The 17,159-nt window shown below is 50.1% G+C and overlaps 1 protein-coding gene and 1 long non-coding RNA gene across 9 annotated transcripts in view; one reads left to right on the top strand and one right to left on the bottom strand.

The window, feature by feature from the left end:
- Positions 1-6,592, top strand: part of LOC309641080 — a 349,060-nt gene extending 342,468 nt beyond the window's left edge. Inside the window, exon 2 of the long non-coding RNA XR_014252510.1 lies at positions 6,368-6,592. This is a non-coding gene — a long non-coding RNA (uncharacterized lncRNA). The remainder of the gene's footprint in view (positions 1-6,367) is intronic.
- Positions 1-14,242, bottom strand: part of TTLL1 (TTL family tubulin polyglutamylase complex subunit L1) — a 37,057-nt gene extending 22,815 nt beyond the window's left edge. For 2 of the 8 annotated variants that reach the window (XM_082420641.1, XM_082420648.1), the window contains exons 1-4: positions 14,080-14,232; positions 10,675-10,706; positions 5,639-5,712; positions 2,184-2,300 (exon numbers count right to left, since the gene is read on the bottom strand). In XM_082420641.1, coding sequence (XP_082276767.1) covers positions 2,184-2,296 — 113 coding nt within the window. In that variant the 5' untranslated portion in view covers positions 2,297-2,300; positions 5,639-5,712; positions 10,675-10,706; positions 14,080-14,232. Of the gene's footprint in view, positions 1-2,183; positions 2,301-5,099; positions 5,241-5,638; positions 5,713-10,674; positions 10,707-13,853; positions 13,938-14,079 lie in introns of those variants that run through there. The other 6 variants (XM_082420642.1, XM_082420646.1, XM_082420643.1 and 3 more) reach the window with 6 other exon arrangements.
- Positions 14,243-17,159: the final 2,917 nt, after the last annotated feature.

Raw genomic sequence — 17,159 nt, 5'->3', positions numbered from 1 at the left:
TTCCCCGACCAGTTAATGTTTAGTTGTTTCCAATATTCTTCCCTAACCAATTTTTAAGACCCGACAGGACACTTAGTGCTTAAAGCATGATCTCTCAAGATATCTCAAATATCCAAACTTATCATACTGTTTAGCTCTTTTCTTCTCTCTGTCATTCCCTTGTTGGTTAAGAAGAGCTCCAAAACGCTCCTCGGCATGAAGAAGCAAGCACTCAAATCCCCCATCCCTGGCGTGTGACCAGCTGCCCAGAGAAGCCGAAAGAATGCGCTGAGTTCTGCTGGGCCCACAGCACTGGGCAGTGGGACACAAAACAGCAAGTACAAAATACTGTCCTGTTCAGCCTTCTTTTCAGAGCTCCCATGAAACAGGGCTCTGGATAAAGGATTTCAGTTTACCTTTGAGAAGAAAGAACGTAAACTTGACACTAAACCATACACAGGCACTGAACTACTCCATAAACGTCCTCCCTCTCTGCAGTCCACGCTCCTGAAGGGAAATTAGGTTGCAGTTTGTTTGTTTGTTTGTTTATTGGCCATGCTGCCTGGCTTGTGGGATCTTAGTTTCCCAACCAGGGATCAAACCCAGGCCCTCGGCAGTGAACGCGCAGAGTCCTAACCACTGGACCGCCAGGGAGTTCCCAGGCTGCAGTTTAAAGGGCAGGTGACTTCACTGCTGTCAGAAGCAAAGCTAGGGTCATCTCTCCATCCACCGCTGGAGCTGGAGGCTGGGTGCTGCCTACTCCGTGCCCAGGCCCGGCCAGGCTCCGGGGATGCTGGGATAAGCCAGGCCAGGTCCTCTTTCTCCAGGGGTTCACAGTGACACTGGAAGAGGGGACAGGTCGGGAAATCACAAATCACGGCACTCAGCATTTGCTGTCACGGCACCTGAAGAGAGCAGCCCGGGAGGGCGCGAGAGGCAGAGGTGGCTTCCAGGGCAGGTGCGCTGGTGCACAAAGGACAGTGATGGCATGCGCTGACGGGGCGCCCGCCACGCGCCAGGCCCTGCCCCGAGTTCTGTGCTTCACTGCTTCCTTGAAACCTCAAACAACGGTGTTTGCAGAGAGAGGCCAAGTCCTCTGCTAACAGCCACACAGACGGCAGTGGAGGAGCCAGGGCTGAAGCCACGTGTGGCTCTGGCTCCAGGGTCTGGACATGTAACCCCTGGATGCACTGCGTCTCCAAATGGGGGGCTGAGGCGACTTAGAAAGCAAAGCATGTACAAAGATGGAAAAGAAAGATAGTTTCAGCAGTGGGTCAACAGGGGAAAACGTGCAGCCTGCTGCACTGGCGGGGAGTAGGGGAGTCGGGGGGAGAAGTGGCTGAGAGAAGCCGAGTGACATCTCTCAAGGTGGCGGCAGGGAGAGTGAGTCTGGGGTGGGGGGATGTACAGGGTGACAAAGCCCCTGCCGACCCTGACGTGTGCCCCCACTGGCCCCCTGCCCCCTCAAAGGTTCACTGCAGCGCTCTGGACCCAGGAGCTGCACAGGGTCGGCGAAGTGTTTGGCTGAGTAACCCAGCAGGGATGTGGAGGCCGCCCCGAGGGAGGGAGCAGACCAGGCCTGGACCAAGGAGGACACAGGACCTCACCCTGAGGAAGTGAGAGGCGGGGAGAGGAGTCTAGGAAGACTCCAGGCTCCTGGCTGGGTGGGTACCACCCGGGACTCAGTGCCCACACCCTGCTTTTCTAGCCTAACTCGCCTTTCCGTGGTTTCTCAGTCAGTCCAGCCAGCACCCTCCTGGCCTAACGAGAGGGAGGTGAAAGGAAGCACCGAGCCCTCCCCACAGTCCTTTCCCCATCCTCCTCCCCACCCCACCCCACAGGATGCTGATCTCCCCAGAGCACCCCGAGGTGCCAGGCAACGGGGCACCACTGTGACCAGCACGAACTGGAGGCGGGTGGGGCTCTGTTTCTCACCCAAGTTCCCACTGCCGTGTAACCACACTCAGCCGTGCTGAGACATCCCGGGACTTCCTGATAACCAGGAGCGTGGGACACTCCGCCACGTATACTAACCCAGGGCCTTCTCCCTGCGCGCACGAATGGGCCCGGGACGAGAAAAGTGTAAGGGGGAGGCGGCACGATGGTGTGGAGGCGCCTGCACAGGACAGTCCGTGCGCCGATACGGGATTAACCACGCTGACAAACGGGCTCTGCAAGACAACCAAACCCTGGTTTATACTTACCAGTAAAAATTCCAGTCCTCGTTCTCTGTCACTTGGACCCATCCTCTCTTTTCAAAGTTATTTATCAGCACCGACTTCTCGATATCAGTGACCCATTTCACTTTTCCTGCCATAATCCTGGAAGAGATCACCTTATCGGAGTCATGAAACTTAACAACTCACGTCCCTTCGCCCAAAGGAGTCCTCTACACAAGGTGAGCAGATGTCCCCCACCCCAAGCTCAGTCCCCCCCCACGGTGGCTCTCAGCCAGCGCAGGTCACCCCCCGGGGGACATCTGGCAACGCCTGGAGGCACTTTGCTTGTCAGGACTGGGGTGAGGGATGCTTGTGGCATCTGGTGAGCAGAGGCCAGGGACACTGCTCAACACCCTCCGACGTAGAGGATGCCCCGCCCCGGCCCCCGCCAACAGAGCATCCAGCCCCGAAGGCCAGTTGTGCGGAGACTGAGAATCCTGGTTAAGCGGGAAATAAAGGCGACACACGCTGAATGGCAGCTGCGACTGGAGCCACGAGGAGAGGCACAAGGACAGGCACCACTGTGAGAGCGGAGGCAGCTGGGAAGGCTGCCCTGAGCGGGGACCCTGGAGCTGACTTCAGACGGGCGGGTGGGAGGACTCGCCCCAGTCTGGGCACCCCCCGTCCCCTCAAGTCCTGCCTATCTCCCTGCTGCTTCCCGATTCGCTACACCAATTCACTCTCTTTAACTGTGGGTGATCTTATTATTATTTTTTTAAAATATTTATCTATTTGTTTATTTATTTTGGCTGCGCCGGGTCTCAGTTGCGGCACGCGGGATCTTTTTAGTTGCGGCATGTATGCGGGATCTAGTTCCCCGACCAGGGATCGAACCCGGGCCCCCTGCATTGGCAGCACGGAGTCTTAGCCACTGGACCACCAGGGAAGTCCCTAACTGTGGGTGATATTAAGTGTTTGACCACATCAATCCCGGTGAACAAGCAACGTGGCTCTCACTGTACTTAAAATATGCAGCCCCCTGGCCCTCACCTGCTTTTCCAGGTACATCTTGTGCCACCTTCTCCCTCACCCGCTGTTCCTGCCACATTGGACTTCTCTGCCCACCTCCTCTTCTACCTCAGGGCCTTGGCACATGCTCTGCCTGCAGCACTCCGCCCTGCTCTGCCTGGCCAAGCTACTGCCCACTCGTCTGCCAGCATAAGTGAATGTCATTTCCTCCACAAAGCCTCTCTGACTCTCCAGACCAGCTACACGGCCCCTTGGCACCCTGCAGTTCTGTCCTTGCTAGAGGGCAGGAGCTGGCTTTCTTTGTCACTGCTTTGTGCCCAGGGCCTGGCACCGTGCCTGGCATGCAGCAAATGATCACTTCAGAGAGAATGAGTGACTGTGGTCACAGGTCTGTCAGTACCACCATGTGACTTTGAGAAAGTTTCTGGACTTGTTTCCTCCTTTGAATTCTGGTTTTCAAACTGCTGGGGCAGTCCAGGATTCCAGGCTCCCACCCCAGCTCCGACCAGAGAGGGCTGCATTTGTTACACTTCTGTGTACCTCTTCACAGAAGGTGAAGGGTTTTCAGGAAGAAGGGCTTCCGTGAAAAACTGGGCTTGAAAGCCAGGGGACCTGATGAGCCTCGAGGGCTTTTTATGAAAGGAGGCACCTCCCCCATGGACTTGTAATAGCTTCACATTTGGGGCAACTTAACAGGGCAGAAAAGGCATGGGACGAAGAGACGGGGATCCAGGTATGTGTTGCCTGGGAGAGGAAAAGCGAAGACACTCTCATGATAGAATCCACCAGGACTCTCGGGGTGCTTCCACCCAGCGTCAGCCCACTCCCTCCTCGCGCTGCCCACGAGGCGGGTAGTGTCATCGAGGCGGGACTGTGGTCAAGCATAGGTCCCGGAGCTTGGGTTTGAGGCCCAGCTCCACCACTCACTAGCTGTGTGACTTTGGGCAAGTTACTTAACCTCTCTGAACTTGTTTCCCCCTCTGTAAAATGGGGATAACAACAGTATCTACCCATGTCATAGGTTAGAGTGAGAAGTAAATGAGTGAACACATGTAAAGCACTGAGAACAGTGCCTGGCACGTAAGGAAGCGCTCAGGAAACATCTCATACTACTGTCATTATCCCCGGTTTTCAGATGAGAAAGCTGAGGCTCAAAGGTTAAGAGCCTGTGTAAGAACAGACCAAAGGGACTGATGGTGGCTTGAGCCAAACCTAGGGTGACCCTACTCTAAACCTCTTTCCACACAGCCCATCCCTTCCCTCTGTGAACTTGGCCTTCATCAGGATGATGACAACGCCCACAGGGTCACAGTGAGGAATAAATGGAACCGCTCTCTGCAAACTCTAAGTGCCACGTGACAGCCACATAAGGCTGCTAACTGATCGGTCATGACCCACGTGCAGGTCAGCAGCGACCACACGGAAATGATGGCAGAAGCACCACAGAAGCCGCGTCCCCGTGTGCCAGTAACTCACGTCTGTACCGGAGCAAACCCCGCACGCCTCACACCCGCTTGCACTGTCCAGGCCGACTGCTGAGGGGAATTTACTTTTTCACCACGGGTGATTTGCACATACTGCATGTTACAAATTGAAGCTTTGTGGCAACCCTGCATCGAGCAAGTCTGTCGGCACTATTTTCCAACAGTATTTGTTCACTTCATGTCTCTGTGTCACAATATTCTTGTAATACTTCACACTTTTTCATTATTATGTATGTGCTACGGTGATCTGTGATCTAGTGATCTTTGGTGTTACTACTATAACTCACTGAAGGTGTAGGTGATGGTTACCATTTTTTAGCAATAAAGTATTTTTTAGTTAAGGCATGTACCTCTTTTAGACAAGTTGCTAACTCCCAATACAGTCTGCAGTACAGTGTAAAGACAACTTTTAAATACAGCGGGAAACTAAAAAACTCATGTGACTTGCCTTCTTGCGATAATTCGCTTCACTGCGGTGGTCTGGACCGGAATCTGCAGTTATGTCTGAGGTTGGCCTGTATTTGATTTCAGTCTGAACAGCCCTGCATCCCTGACCAATCCTGCTCGTACTCTGCCCCCTAGAGTCCAACTGCAGACACAGGATTTCGGTGAGAATCACCCCCAAGCCAGGTAGCGCCTACACCACAACCCACACCCTGCACTTCAAATGCCAGTCTCACTGGGCGACCTCACTCCCGCCACACCTCCCACCTGGAGATGATGCAGAAGTAAGAGCAACAACGCAGAATAATGATAAAGGTTGTACTTTATACGTGTGCTGTGCTTCAGTCATAAAATAGTCTGAAAATGCTTCCAAGGGTACAATCCTAAACCCAATAAGGCTGATGGGGCAAACATTCTCACCTTCACTTTACTGAGCAGGAAATGGAGCCTCCGAGAAAGGTGGGTTTCCTCTCGGCCCCCTGCCCCCTCCACCTGCTGTGTGGACGAGGGGTCACCAAGGAAAACATCTCAGCCCAGACCTACCATAGGTACTTATGGAGCCAACGGGAACGTCCAATTTCTCTTCAGTTTCACCAAATTTTGACTCGGATTCTTACCTAAAATAAAATACACAAATGATTGGCACAAAAACAGACATATGGATCAATGGAATAGAACAGAGAGCCCAGGGACTTCCCTGGTGGCGCAGTGGTTAAGTATCCGCCTACCAGTGCAGGGGACGCGGGTTCGAGCCCTGATCCGGGAAGAGCCCACATGCCGCGGAGCAACTAAGCCCGTGCGCCACAACTACTGAGCCTGCGCTCTAGAGCCTGCGAGCCACAACTACGGAAGCCCATGTGCCTAGAGCTCGTGCTCTGCAACAAGAGAAGCCACCGCAGTGAGAAGCCTGCGCACCACAATGAAGAGTAGCCCCTGTTCGCCGCAATTAGAGAAAAGCCCACGTGCAGCAACGAAGACCCAACGCAGCCAAAAATAAAAAAATAAATGTATTTAAAGAAAAAAAAAAAAAAAAGATTAGAGAGCCCAGAAATAAACCCACATACCTATGGTCAATTAATCTTTGACAAAGGAGGCAAGGATATACAATGCAGAAGACAGTTACTTCAGCAAGTGGTGTTGAGAAAGCTGGACAGCCTCATGTAAATCACTGAAGTTAGAACACACCCTCACACCATACACAAAAATAAACTCAAAATGGCTTAAAGGGCTTCTCTGGTGGCGCAGTGGTTGAGAATCTGCCTGCTAATGCAGGGGACACGGGTTCGAGCCCTGGTCTGGGAAGATCCCACATGCCGCGGAGCGACTGGGCCCGTGAGCCACAATTACTGAGCCTGCGCGTCTGGAGCCTGTGCTCCGCAACAAGAGAGACCACGATAGTGAGAGGCCCGCGCACCGCGATGAAGAGTGGCCCCCGCTTGCCGCAACTAAAGCCCTCGCACAGAAACGAAGACTCAACACAGCCAAAAATAAAAATAATTAATTTAAAAAAAAATGGCTTAAAGACTTAAATATAAGACATGACACCAAAAAACTCATAGAAGAGAACATAGGCAAAACATTCTCTGACATAAATTGTACCAGTTTTCTTAGGTCAGTCTCCCAAGGCAATAGAAATAAAAGCAAGAATAAACAAATGGGACCTAATCAAACATAAGCTTTTGCACAGCAGAGGAAACCATAAACAAAATGAAAAGACAACCTATGGACTGGGAGAAAACGTTTGCAAATGATGCAACTGACAAATGCTTAATTTCCAAAATATACAAAGAGCTCATACAAGTCAATAACAAAAAAAAAAAAACAACCCAATCAAAAAATGGGCAGAAGACCTAAACAGACATTTCCCCAAAGAAGACATACAGATGGCCAACAGGCACAAGAAAAGATGCTCATCATTGCTAATTACTAGAGAAATGCAAATCAAAACTACAATGAGGTACCACCTCGCACCAGTCAGAATGGCCTTCATCAAAAAGTCTACAGATAACAAATGCTGGAGAGGGTGTGGAGAAAAGGGAACCCTCCTACACTGTTGGTGGGAATGTAAATTGGTGCAGCCACTATGGAAAACAGTATGGTGGTTCCCCAAAAAACTAAAAACAGAGTTGCCATATGATCCTGCAATCCCACTCCTGGGCATATATCTGGAGAAAACTAATATAATTTGAGAAGATACATGCACACCAATGTTCATAGCAGCACTATTTACAATAGCCAAGACATGGAAACAACTTAAATATCTATCAACAGATAAATGGATAAGGAAGATGTGGTATGTATATACAATGGAGTATTACTCAGCCATAAAAAAGAATGAAATAATGCCATTTGCAGCAACATGGATGGACCTAGAGATTATTATACTAAGCGAAGTAAGTCAGAAAGAGAAAGATAGATATCAGATTTTAGATGGAATCTAAAATATGACACAAATGAACATATCTATGAAACAGAAACAGACTCACAGACATAGAGAACAGACTTGTGGTTGCCAAGGGAGAGGGGGTGGTGTAGGGAAGGATTGGGAGTTTGGGATTAGCAGATGCAAACTACTATATATAGAATGGATAAACAACAAGGTCCTTCTGTATAGCACAGGGAACTAAATATATTCAATATCCTGTGATCAACCATACTGTAAATAAATATGAAAATGAATATATGCATGTATAACTGAAACACTTTGCTGCACAGCAGAATTTAACACAACATTGTAAATCAACTATACTTCAATAAAATTTTTTAAAAATTAGGGGAACTTCCCTGGTGGTCCAGTGGTTAAGAATCCACCTTCCAAGGCAGGGGATGCAGGTTCGATCCCTGGTCGGGGAACTAAGATCCCACATGCCGCGGGGCAACTAAGCCCGCGCGCTGCAACTACTAAGCCCGTGCGCTGTGACTACTGAGCCCGCGTGCCTCAACTAGAGAGCCCGTGTGCCACAAACTACAGAGCCCAGGCGCCACAAAGAAGAGCCCGCACGCTACAACTAAGACCCAATGCAGCCAAAAATAAATTAAAAAGAAAAAAAAAATTAGGGACTTCCCTGGCAGTCCAGTGGTTAACAGTCCATGCTTCCAATGCAGGGAGCACGGGTTTGACCCCTGGTTGGGGAACTAAGATCCCACATGCCATGCAGCACAGCCAAAAAATTAAAAATTAGAAAAAACATTAATATACAGACGAAATGTACACAGCACAAGATCAAGAGGTGTCCTAACAGTTTATGAATATAGCCAAATGATAACTAACCAGAATATTCGGTGGATGGCGTCTTCTGTTTAAGTGCCCAACGGAGGATGCCTTGGGTTCCTCTCTTGTCGTGATAAGTACTTCTGAATTAATTACTTATTGGCTCCCGCTGACCTTCCCAAGCTGCCAGGCCACCCCTTCACTTCACGCAGCCCTTGCTCTGGCTGAACGCACCCCCCTCTGCTGCTCCGTGCTCACGCGCTCACCCGCGAACCTGTGCCCGCGCTGTCCCTCCATCCGAACGCCTCTCTCCAGCTCTTTATCCAGCTCCACCAACCACGCGGGGCACAGTTCAAAGGCCACTTCCCCCAGGGGGCCATTCTCATCGCCTTCACTGGAATTAGTGTTTCCCTCCTCCGGACCCCCTGCAGACCCTTCCTGCCATCCTTGCCGGCACTCAGAACTTCCCACCTTGCATTTCAGTTCTTTATGTACGTTCCTTCCATAAACGTGTGAGGCGAGGGACTCTCGTAGTCACCGTTTCCCTCTCAGCCCACTGATTCTAGATTTAAAGGGGAGCATTTGCAGCGAACCCCACAGTTCATTTGCCCGACCCCACTATCTCCAGCCCTCCAGCACATGAGACGCAAACAATGACTCCTTGTTGTGTGAGTGACTGAATGGACAAGTCCTCAAGGCTGGGTCCTTGGAACCTGACTCATCGCTTCCCTGGAAATGTTATGGGTTGAACTGTGCCCCTGAAAAGATACATTGAAGTCCTAACCTGGGTACCTGTAAACATGACCTTATTTGGTCAAAGTAGGGTCTTTGCAGTTAAGATGAGGTCATTCGGGTCAGCCTTAATCCAATGACAGGTACTCTTATGAGATGGAAAGTTGGACACAGACACACAGGCAGGGAACGCCTTGTGAAGACACAAGGACGGACAGACAGAGGGAAGGCAGCCATGTGCAGACGGAGGCAGAGATCGGAGGTAATGCTGCAACGAGCCAAGAAATGCCTGGGGCTCCCAGAAACTAGAAGCCGCAAGGAACCCTCCCCTAGAATCTTCAGAGAGAGCACGGCTCTGCCAACACCTTGATTTCAGGCTTCTGGCCTCACTGCGCCACCCAGTTTGGGGCACTTTGATACCGCAGACCTAGGAAACTAATACAAGAGACGACCATCCTAAACACTAGGGAAAAATGAAGAATAAGAAATTTACACCCATAAGGAGGTTTACATATATATATTTGGGGAACAGAGCATAGTAAAGTGCTGAGCAAGAAGACAAGAGAGTCATTTACGGTTCAAAAAGGAAAAAATGAAGTAAGGCCCCCTCTCCCTTAAAAGAACCTCTTTTCAGAAATGCCCCAAATCAATGTGGAAACCACCACTGAGAGCAGATGAAAAGGCAGCCTTGGGAAGAGCCAAAGGAGGGACGGCAGTTCCCTCCACACCCGAGGCTTAGAGACCCAGTTCGCTTAGAGACGCGTCTGAGCCACAGAGCAGCCATGGATCCTGGCATGTCCTCTCCGGGCCTCAGCCTCCCCAGTGAAATAAATGGGAAAGAACTGATTCACTCTGTTACAAAGCAGAAACTACCACACCACTGTAAAGCAATTATACTCCAATAAAAATGTTAAAAAAAAAAAAAAAGAAAGAAAGAAAGTGAAAGCTCCTGGGCGGTGCTGCTGGGATTACCGCAAGGTCAGGTGGGCGTGGACCTGGCACACAGCAGGTTCTCCGAACAGTCAACTGGGTTTGAAACGAGGGCATCAGGCAGAAAGAACGTCACCCTGAAGCTGCCCCTGATTCGGCTCCGCACGTGCCTCCTTTCCAGCTCCTCCTCCCGGCGGGCGTGCCGGGCCCCACCCTCACACAGTAAGTGAGTACGTACTTCTATCATTGCTGAAACAACAGCTACCACTTCCCGAACACCAGGACGCATCAGGCCCCGGGCTGGGCGGTGTGTGTAGATCCTTCTCTACTGGGTACATGGTTACGGCTCACCTGAGGCCGGCAGGCAGGTACTCTCCCTACTTACAGACGGCAATGTGGGGCTTGGAAAGCAAGAGGCAGAGCAGAGACTGCTGCCTTGGCAACCCGCACAGTCTCCCTCCCACACGGGGTGTCAACCGTCATTACTTGCATCCCCCTTGTCAGGCGTCATTGACCCCACAGGGCAGGGGGTGGGTCCCCCAGCACCCAGCCAGGGCCAGGCACAATGAGGGGGCTCAGGTATCATCTGTAGAACAGACTAAGGAACCAGCTGGCCAATCCCCACGTTACAGAAGCCAGGGCTGACGCCTTCCCAACCCTAGGAAATACTAAGCCTTATCTATTTATCAGGTAAATAGATAAATACCTGAGGTCAGATTGTTTTCCTGTGACTTCCTCCTAAAATAGAAGAGAAAAAAAAAAGTGGAATTAGCGGTATTATGTGATGAACTTGACACGTTGCCTCTCTACTGGTTCATATGAACTGACGCCTCAGAATTTTAAGCCACAGGGTCGGCTACTTTCAAAACTGAGCATCATAAAAACCTAATCAGGAAAAGCAGAGAGTGATGTGCTGGCCCTCACGCTGCTCACAGCCTGGAGTCACAGTGCGCTGTCACTACCTGAGGTATGGCAGCCTCGGAAAGCCATCCTGAAACCAGACGGTTGCTGGTTATTTCCAGAACACCGTGGGTCCCACTCCTGGGGCAAGTGGGCAGGATCTTCACAAGCTTGAGAACAGGTTTCCGCCGGGACATCCCTGGGAGTCCGGGCCACCAATAGTGGTGGCCATCTCATCCATCCACTGGGCACCGAAGGCCACTCCGTGCCAGGCGGGTGACGGGAGATGGAAAGCCACCCGGAACCACGTGCTCCTGGACAGTCCTGATCCAGGGAAGGCAAGAGACGCGTTCAACCAGCGGCAGCCCCGGCGGCAAAGTGCTTTAACAACCTAACAAAATCCAACCTCAGTCCTGGGGAGGAAGTAACCATCAGTCCAGTCCAGCAGCAAATCATGCCCGCTCCACCCCCAGAAAATTCCGGATCCGTCTGTGTCTCTCCCCAGCATCCCCACAATCCAGGCCACAACTGGCTTCCTTGGTCCCATTCTCACCCCATTGCAATACAGACCAATCTTTTCAGACACAAAGCAAATCTTGTCACTCTCATAAGCCCGCAGTGGCTTCCCACTGCACTGAGAATAAACCTAGCAGTCCACCCATGGCCTGCAAGGCTGGCCCAGCGTGACCCGGGACCCCCATGCCTCTCGGGCCCTGTCTCCCAGTACCCTTCCCACCTGTCTTCCCTCTCCAGGCCCCAGCCTCTTTCGGCCCCTCACACCCACCAAGCGGCATCCGGTCTTAAGGCTTTGCTCTTCCCCCACATCTGGCCCTTTCTCAAAGGTCAGCTCCTCAGAGTGGCCTTCCCAACCTCAATCCTCCCCCTTTACAGAGCTGTCGCTTTACTTCTCCGTGGCGCTCACGTTGTACACAGTTGTTTAGTCGGTGCCAACTCAAAGCATGGTCCGCGGACCAGCAGCATCCGCATCACAACCTGAAGCTCGTTAGAAATACAAATCTTCCAGCGCCCGCCATGCGCACACAAGAGTGTACACATTCAGAATCTTTGGGAGCGGGCCCCGGGAATCTGTGTCTTAACAAGCTCTCAGGCGATTCTTATGCAAGCGCAAGTCTGAAAAGACCTGGTCTATGAGACTTCCCTGGTGGTCCAGTGGGTAAGACTCCATGCTCCCAATGCAGGGGGCCCGGGTTCGATCCCTGGTCAGGGACCTAGATCCCGCATGCCTGCTGCAACTAAGAAGTCCGTATGCTGCAACAAAGATCCCGTGTGCTGCAGGCAACGAAGACCTGGCGCAGCCAAAAATAAATAAATAATAAATTAATTAATTTAATTTAATTTTTTTAAAAAGGGACTTCCCTGGTGGCGCAGTGGTTAGGAATCCGCCTGCCAATGCAGGGGACACGGGTTCGAGCCCTGGTCCAGGAAGATCCCACATGCCGTGGAGCAACTAAGCCCACACACCACAACTACTGAGCCTGCGCTCTACAGCCCGCGAGCCACAACTACTGAGCCCGCGTGCCACACCTACTGAAGCCCGCACACCTAGAGCCCGTGCTCCGCAACAAGAGAAGCCACCGCGATGAGAAGCCCGCGCACCTCAACGAAGAGTAGCCCCTGCTCACCGCAACTAGAGAAAGCCTGCGCACAGCAACAAAGACCCAACGCAGCCAAAAATAAATTAATTAATTAATTTTTTAAAAAAAGAAAAGACCTGGTCTAGTTCATGTATTTGGTTCCTTGGTGACTATCTGTCTGACACAGATATGTCACGTTGTGAGCAGCAGTGCTGTTCCGCTTTATCTCCTCCTGAATCCCCAGCACCCAGAACAGTGTCTAGCAACAGCAGGCTCTCAACCAATATGTGATGAATTAACAAATATAAAGACGTGAGTTCCCTCCACACACACAATCAAACAAGCACTGTTTGTGCCAAGCAGTGAAGTAGGTGCAGCCCAGCCCTACAGGGGCTGTAAGTCCCAAGGGGGAGACCCTGGAAACAGTCACCCATAAACACTTCCACAGCTTTACCCTGGTGAGAAATAGGAGGCCGGGAATTTAGCTGGTTTCCGCTGAGCAAGGGAACATCTTGGGAAATCTCTGTGCCTACAACCCCAGGAGGACAGAATTCTGCCTAGAGGCCTTTTACCTCCTGGAGTTATGACTACTCCCAGACAAAAGTCAGAACCACCTCTGAGGAGAAACAGCGGGGGGCGGCGGGGGTGGGGGGGAAGAACTCACACTCATGGGAGTCACTTCACTCTTCTGGGTCCAGCCGTCGGAAGATGGGAGCAGTCTCCGCCCTCATCCCCCTACCCCAGACACTTTGATCACTATCAGTTTCAGTAAAGTCCCAGCTAGGCCAGGATCCTTGGACACTTGCATTCTTTTCCAGCTAGTTAAGTCTTTTTTGAAAAGGCAAAAAGAGCCATCTTTAAATAAAGTAACAATATAAATGACGACTTCACATCAGTGCCGTGCAGCATTCGGTCGCAGTTGTGTTGCCCTGTCCGTCTCCTCACCCCCATGCTCCACGTACCTGTTTACCAGTGCCTGTAACTCCCTGAGTGCAGGGCAGGGTCAATCTTTTTGTACTGCCACAACCCAGCACCCAAATGTGCTCATTAAATATTTCCTGAACAAAGAACCGCTTTGCAAACAAACCTCCAAACGGCTTACAACGACCAGATACTTTGAGGTCTAGAATGAATCCCCTGTAATGCCCCAGCTACTCTAGGGGTGTATGACTACCACCACCCCACCCCCTCTAATGATGGGAAAACAGTGCCCCAGACAGAGGTGAGCAGGGCGGGGAACACTTATCTCCTGTCTCCTGTCCAGAGCTCTAGCCACAGGTACACCGCGCCCTGCAAGATGCCAATAGGAACAATACAGATTGCAAATGAATGAAAAAGCGTAGGAGCAATGAAATTCTGGGATAACCAATAATAAGAAGAATGCAATTACAAGGATCGAGCGGCACAAGTTAAGTCATAGGAACTCGGAGGAGGAAGAGGGGCACAGTGGTCAGCGCAGGCTTCCCGGGGAACGCGAGTCCAGCGAGCAGCATCTAAACCGCACCTTCGCGGCCCCGTAGACCAGGGCCCACAATTGTTCGCGCATGCGCACTCGCCCACCAGCACGGCCACACCCTCGGTGCCCAGAGGCGGCGGCCTCGGCGGCGGGGCCTCACCTGTGGGCGCACAGTGCGGAGGAACGCCCAGGAGCGCGGAGCACGTCGGCCCCGCGCCGCGGTCCGGCCCCGCCTCCAACCCCAGTCGGTGCTCAGAGGAGGACGCAAACCGCTACCCGGCGCGGACGGGCTCTACTTCCGGGGCGGCGCCCTGGCAACTGAAGACGCGGCCCTGCCAGCGCCGCGACTACTTCCGGGGTCAGACTTTCCCTGCCGGTGTCTACACCCCTATCCCGGTGGCCCGCTACGCCTGGCGCTGAGATCCTACGAGGAGCCAGCCGTCCACCCTCCGGAGCCTTGCAACCTTCAGGGCCCAGAAATGAGGTTGCGAGGGGTCGGGATAGAGCCTGATAGTGGGAGGTAGAGCGGTATGATGCCGGTGGCCCTCGGTCCAGTAGGCTCTTTATCCCCTCTGCTGCTCAGCTTCAGTATCTGTAAAACTAGGACTGTTCATAGCACCTCCCTCGTAGGGTTTGTTGTAAGGATAAGAAGTTGTGCTCAGCAACTAGTAATCAATAAATGGCCTACTCAAAGGTAACCTCATTGGTGAAGTGTTCCCTGAGCGTGGGACAGGTTTAGTTCCTCAAACTAGATATTTAAAACGCCTTCTGTTAGGAAGAGGCAGCCTAGCCTAGTGAGAAATTTAAAACTGAAGCCAGGGGAATTCCCTGGCGGTCCAGTGGTTAGGACTCCGCGGTTTCACTGCCGAGGGCGCGGGTTCAGTCACTGGTTGGGGAATTAAGATCTCACAAGCTGCGCGCGTGTGGCCAAAAAACCCAGAAAAACAAGCCAGGCCTAGATTGAATCCTCGCTTCAAAATCTACTAGCTTTGTGGCTTTTGGCAGGTCACAGTCACTTCTCCTGCCTCAGTTTCTTGTCTGTAAATGGAACAACAGCACCTATATTGAAGGGTTGTTGGAAAGATTATTTAAAAAAGAAAAGGCACAAATACTAATTGCTCAAATACTTGTTGAATTAATACACAATAAAAGGGCATGTACCCCAGACATCTGTCAGCCATGAAAGTGTACTTGAAGGCAGCATGAAAGAAGAGAAACAGAATTTACATCCCTGCTCTGTTATATTCTAGGTGTCTGGGCATGGGAAAATCCCAGCCTTTTTTTTTTTTTTTTAATAAGTTTATTTATTTATTTATTTATTTATTTATTTATTTATTTATGGCTGCATTTGGTCTTTGTTACTGTGCGTGGGTCTTCTCCAGTTGCAGCGAGCGGGGCCCTCTTCATTGCGGTGCAGGGGTTATCATTGCGGTGGCTTTCCCTGTTGTTGCGGAGCACGGGCTCCAGGTGCGTAGGCCTCAGTAGTTGTGGCACACAGGCCCAGCTACTCCACGGCATGTGGGATCCTCCGGACTGGAGTTCGAACCCATGTCCCATGCATTGACCGGCGGATTCCTAACCACTGTGCCACCAGGGAAGCCTCCAGCCTCTTAATTACAGTTTTTTCATGGAGAAATGGGAATAATGATCTCCATCTCTCAAGGGTGGAAAAGTGTTTAAATTCCTAGGTGAATAGCACCTAGGAAGATGTTTAACATGTCTTACCATGTCCTGCCCCTGTGCAGAGTACATGCTACTCCAAACAGCATCACCAGCAGCCAAAATACCAGACAGCTTAGGTGCAGGCAGTGGGAGGAGACCAACAGCACAAGAGCAAATAGTAGGAAAAATTCTGGCCAATGTGAAGAATTAACTGGGAGCTAGGTAGTCCCAGGAGAAAGACAGGAAACTAAGAATCTCAATGCTAATCTAATCATGTAAATCTAGTTAAGTCTTTAAGGACTTTCCATTGCCATCATGATAACATCCAGATTCCTTAATATGTTATTAGTTTTAATGTAGTTAAAATCTGTTAACCTTTTTCCTGTATAGTATTTCAGTTTCCTGTTGGGCCTAGCCTAGAAAGATCCATCTTCACAAGTTGTAAAAACATAACTTATAAGAGGCCAAAAATACAATCAACTAAGTTAAATGATAAACTGAAAATGTGTCCATCATCTGACAAAGCATTAGTTAATATCCACAATATACAAAGAGTTTGCACAAGCCAATAAGAAAAAAATACAAAAATTGGCAGAAGAGATGGAACCACAAATTCCAGAGCAGAAGGATAAAGCAAGATGATAAGTAAAAATATGAAAATATGCCCAAGTCACTAAAAATTAAGGATATTAAAATGTTTAATGAGGTATTTTTTACTGACAAAATTGGCAAAAATTTAAGATATAGTTACAACTAATGTTAGAAAGGATATGGGAAAAAGCACTCACATCCACTGCTAATAGAAGTGAATATTACCATAGCTTTTAGAAGGCTGGCAATTTGGCAATATTCATCAGACTTTTAATACACGTTTAATTATATACTCTTTAACTTATAAATTCCAGTTTTAGGAGTTTATTCTATAGAAATTCTCTCACAGGTAAACAAAGATATGTGTACAATAGCATTTAAAGCAGTATTATTTCTAATAATTAAAAATTGGGGGCTTCCCTGGTGGCGCAGTGGTTGAGAATCTGCCCGCCAATGCAGGGGACACGGGTTCGAGCCCTGGTCTGGGAAGATCCCACATGCCGCGGAGCAACTGGGCCCGTGAGCCACAATTGCTGAGCCTGCGCGTCTGGAGCCTGTACTCTGCAACAAGAGAGGCCGCGATAGTGAGAGGCCCGCGCACCGCGATGAAGAGTGGCCCCCACTTGCCGCAACTAGAGAAAGCCCTCGCACAGAAACGAAGACCCAACACAGCCATAAATAAAAATAAATAAATAATTAATTTAAAAAAAAAATTGGAAAAAATATAAATGGTTTTTACCGGAAGTCTTATTGGCTAAATTAAAGTTCATCAATTTAATGAAATAGTATTGACCTATTCAAAGGGATAAAGTGGATCTACGTATGCTGACCTGGAAACATATACATAATATATTAAATGAAAAGTGCAAATTACACAACTTTGTATAGTATGATTTTAAAAATCATTAATATGTATATGCATTAAATATAATTTAAGAGGCATAAAAAAAGCCTGAAAAAAGATATGCAGTTACTGTTAAGAGTCAT

Source organism: Balaenoptera physalus, assembly GCF_965194825.1.
Source record: "Balaenoptera physalus genome assembly, chromosome: 13".
In the NCBI taxonomy this organism is placed as follows: domain Eukaryota; kingdom Metazoa; phylum Chordata; class Mammalia; order Artiodactyla; family Balaenopteridae; genus Balaenoptera; species Balaenoptera physalus.
This window is presented reverse-complemented; position numbering and strand designations above follow the sequence as displayed.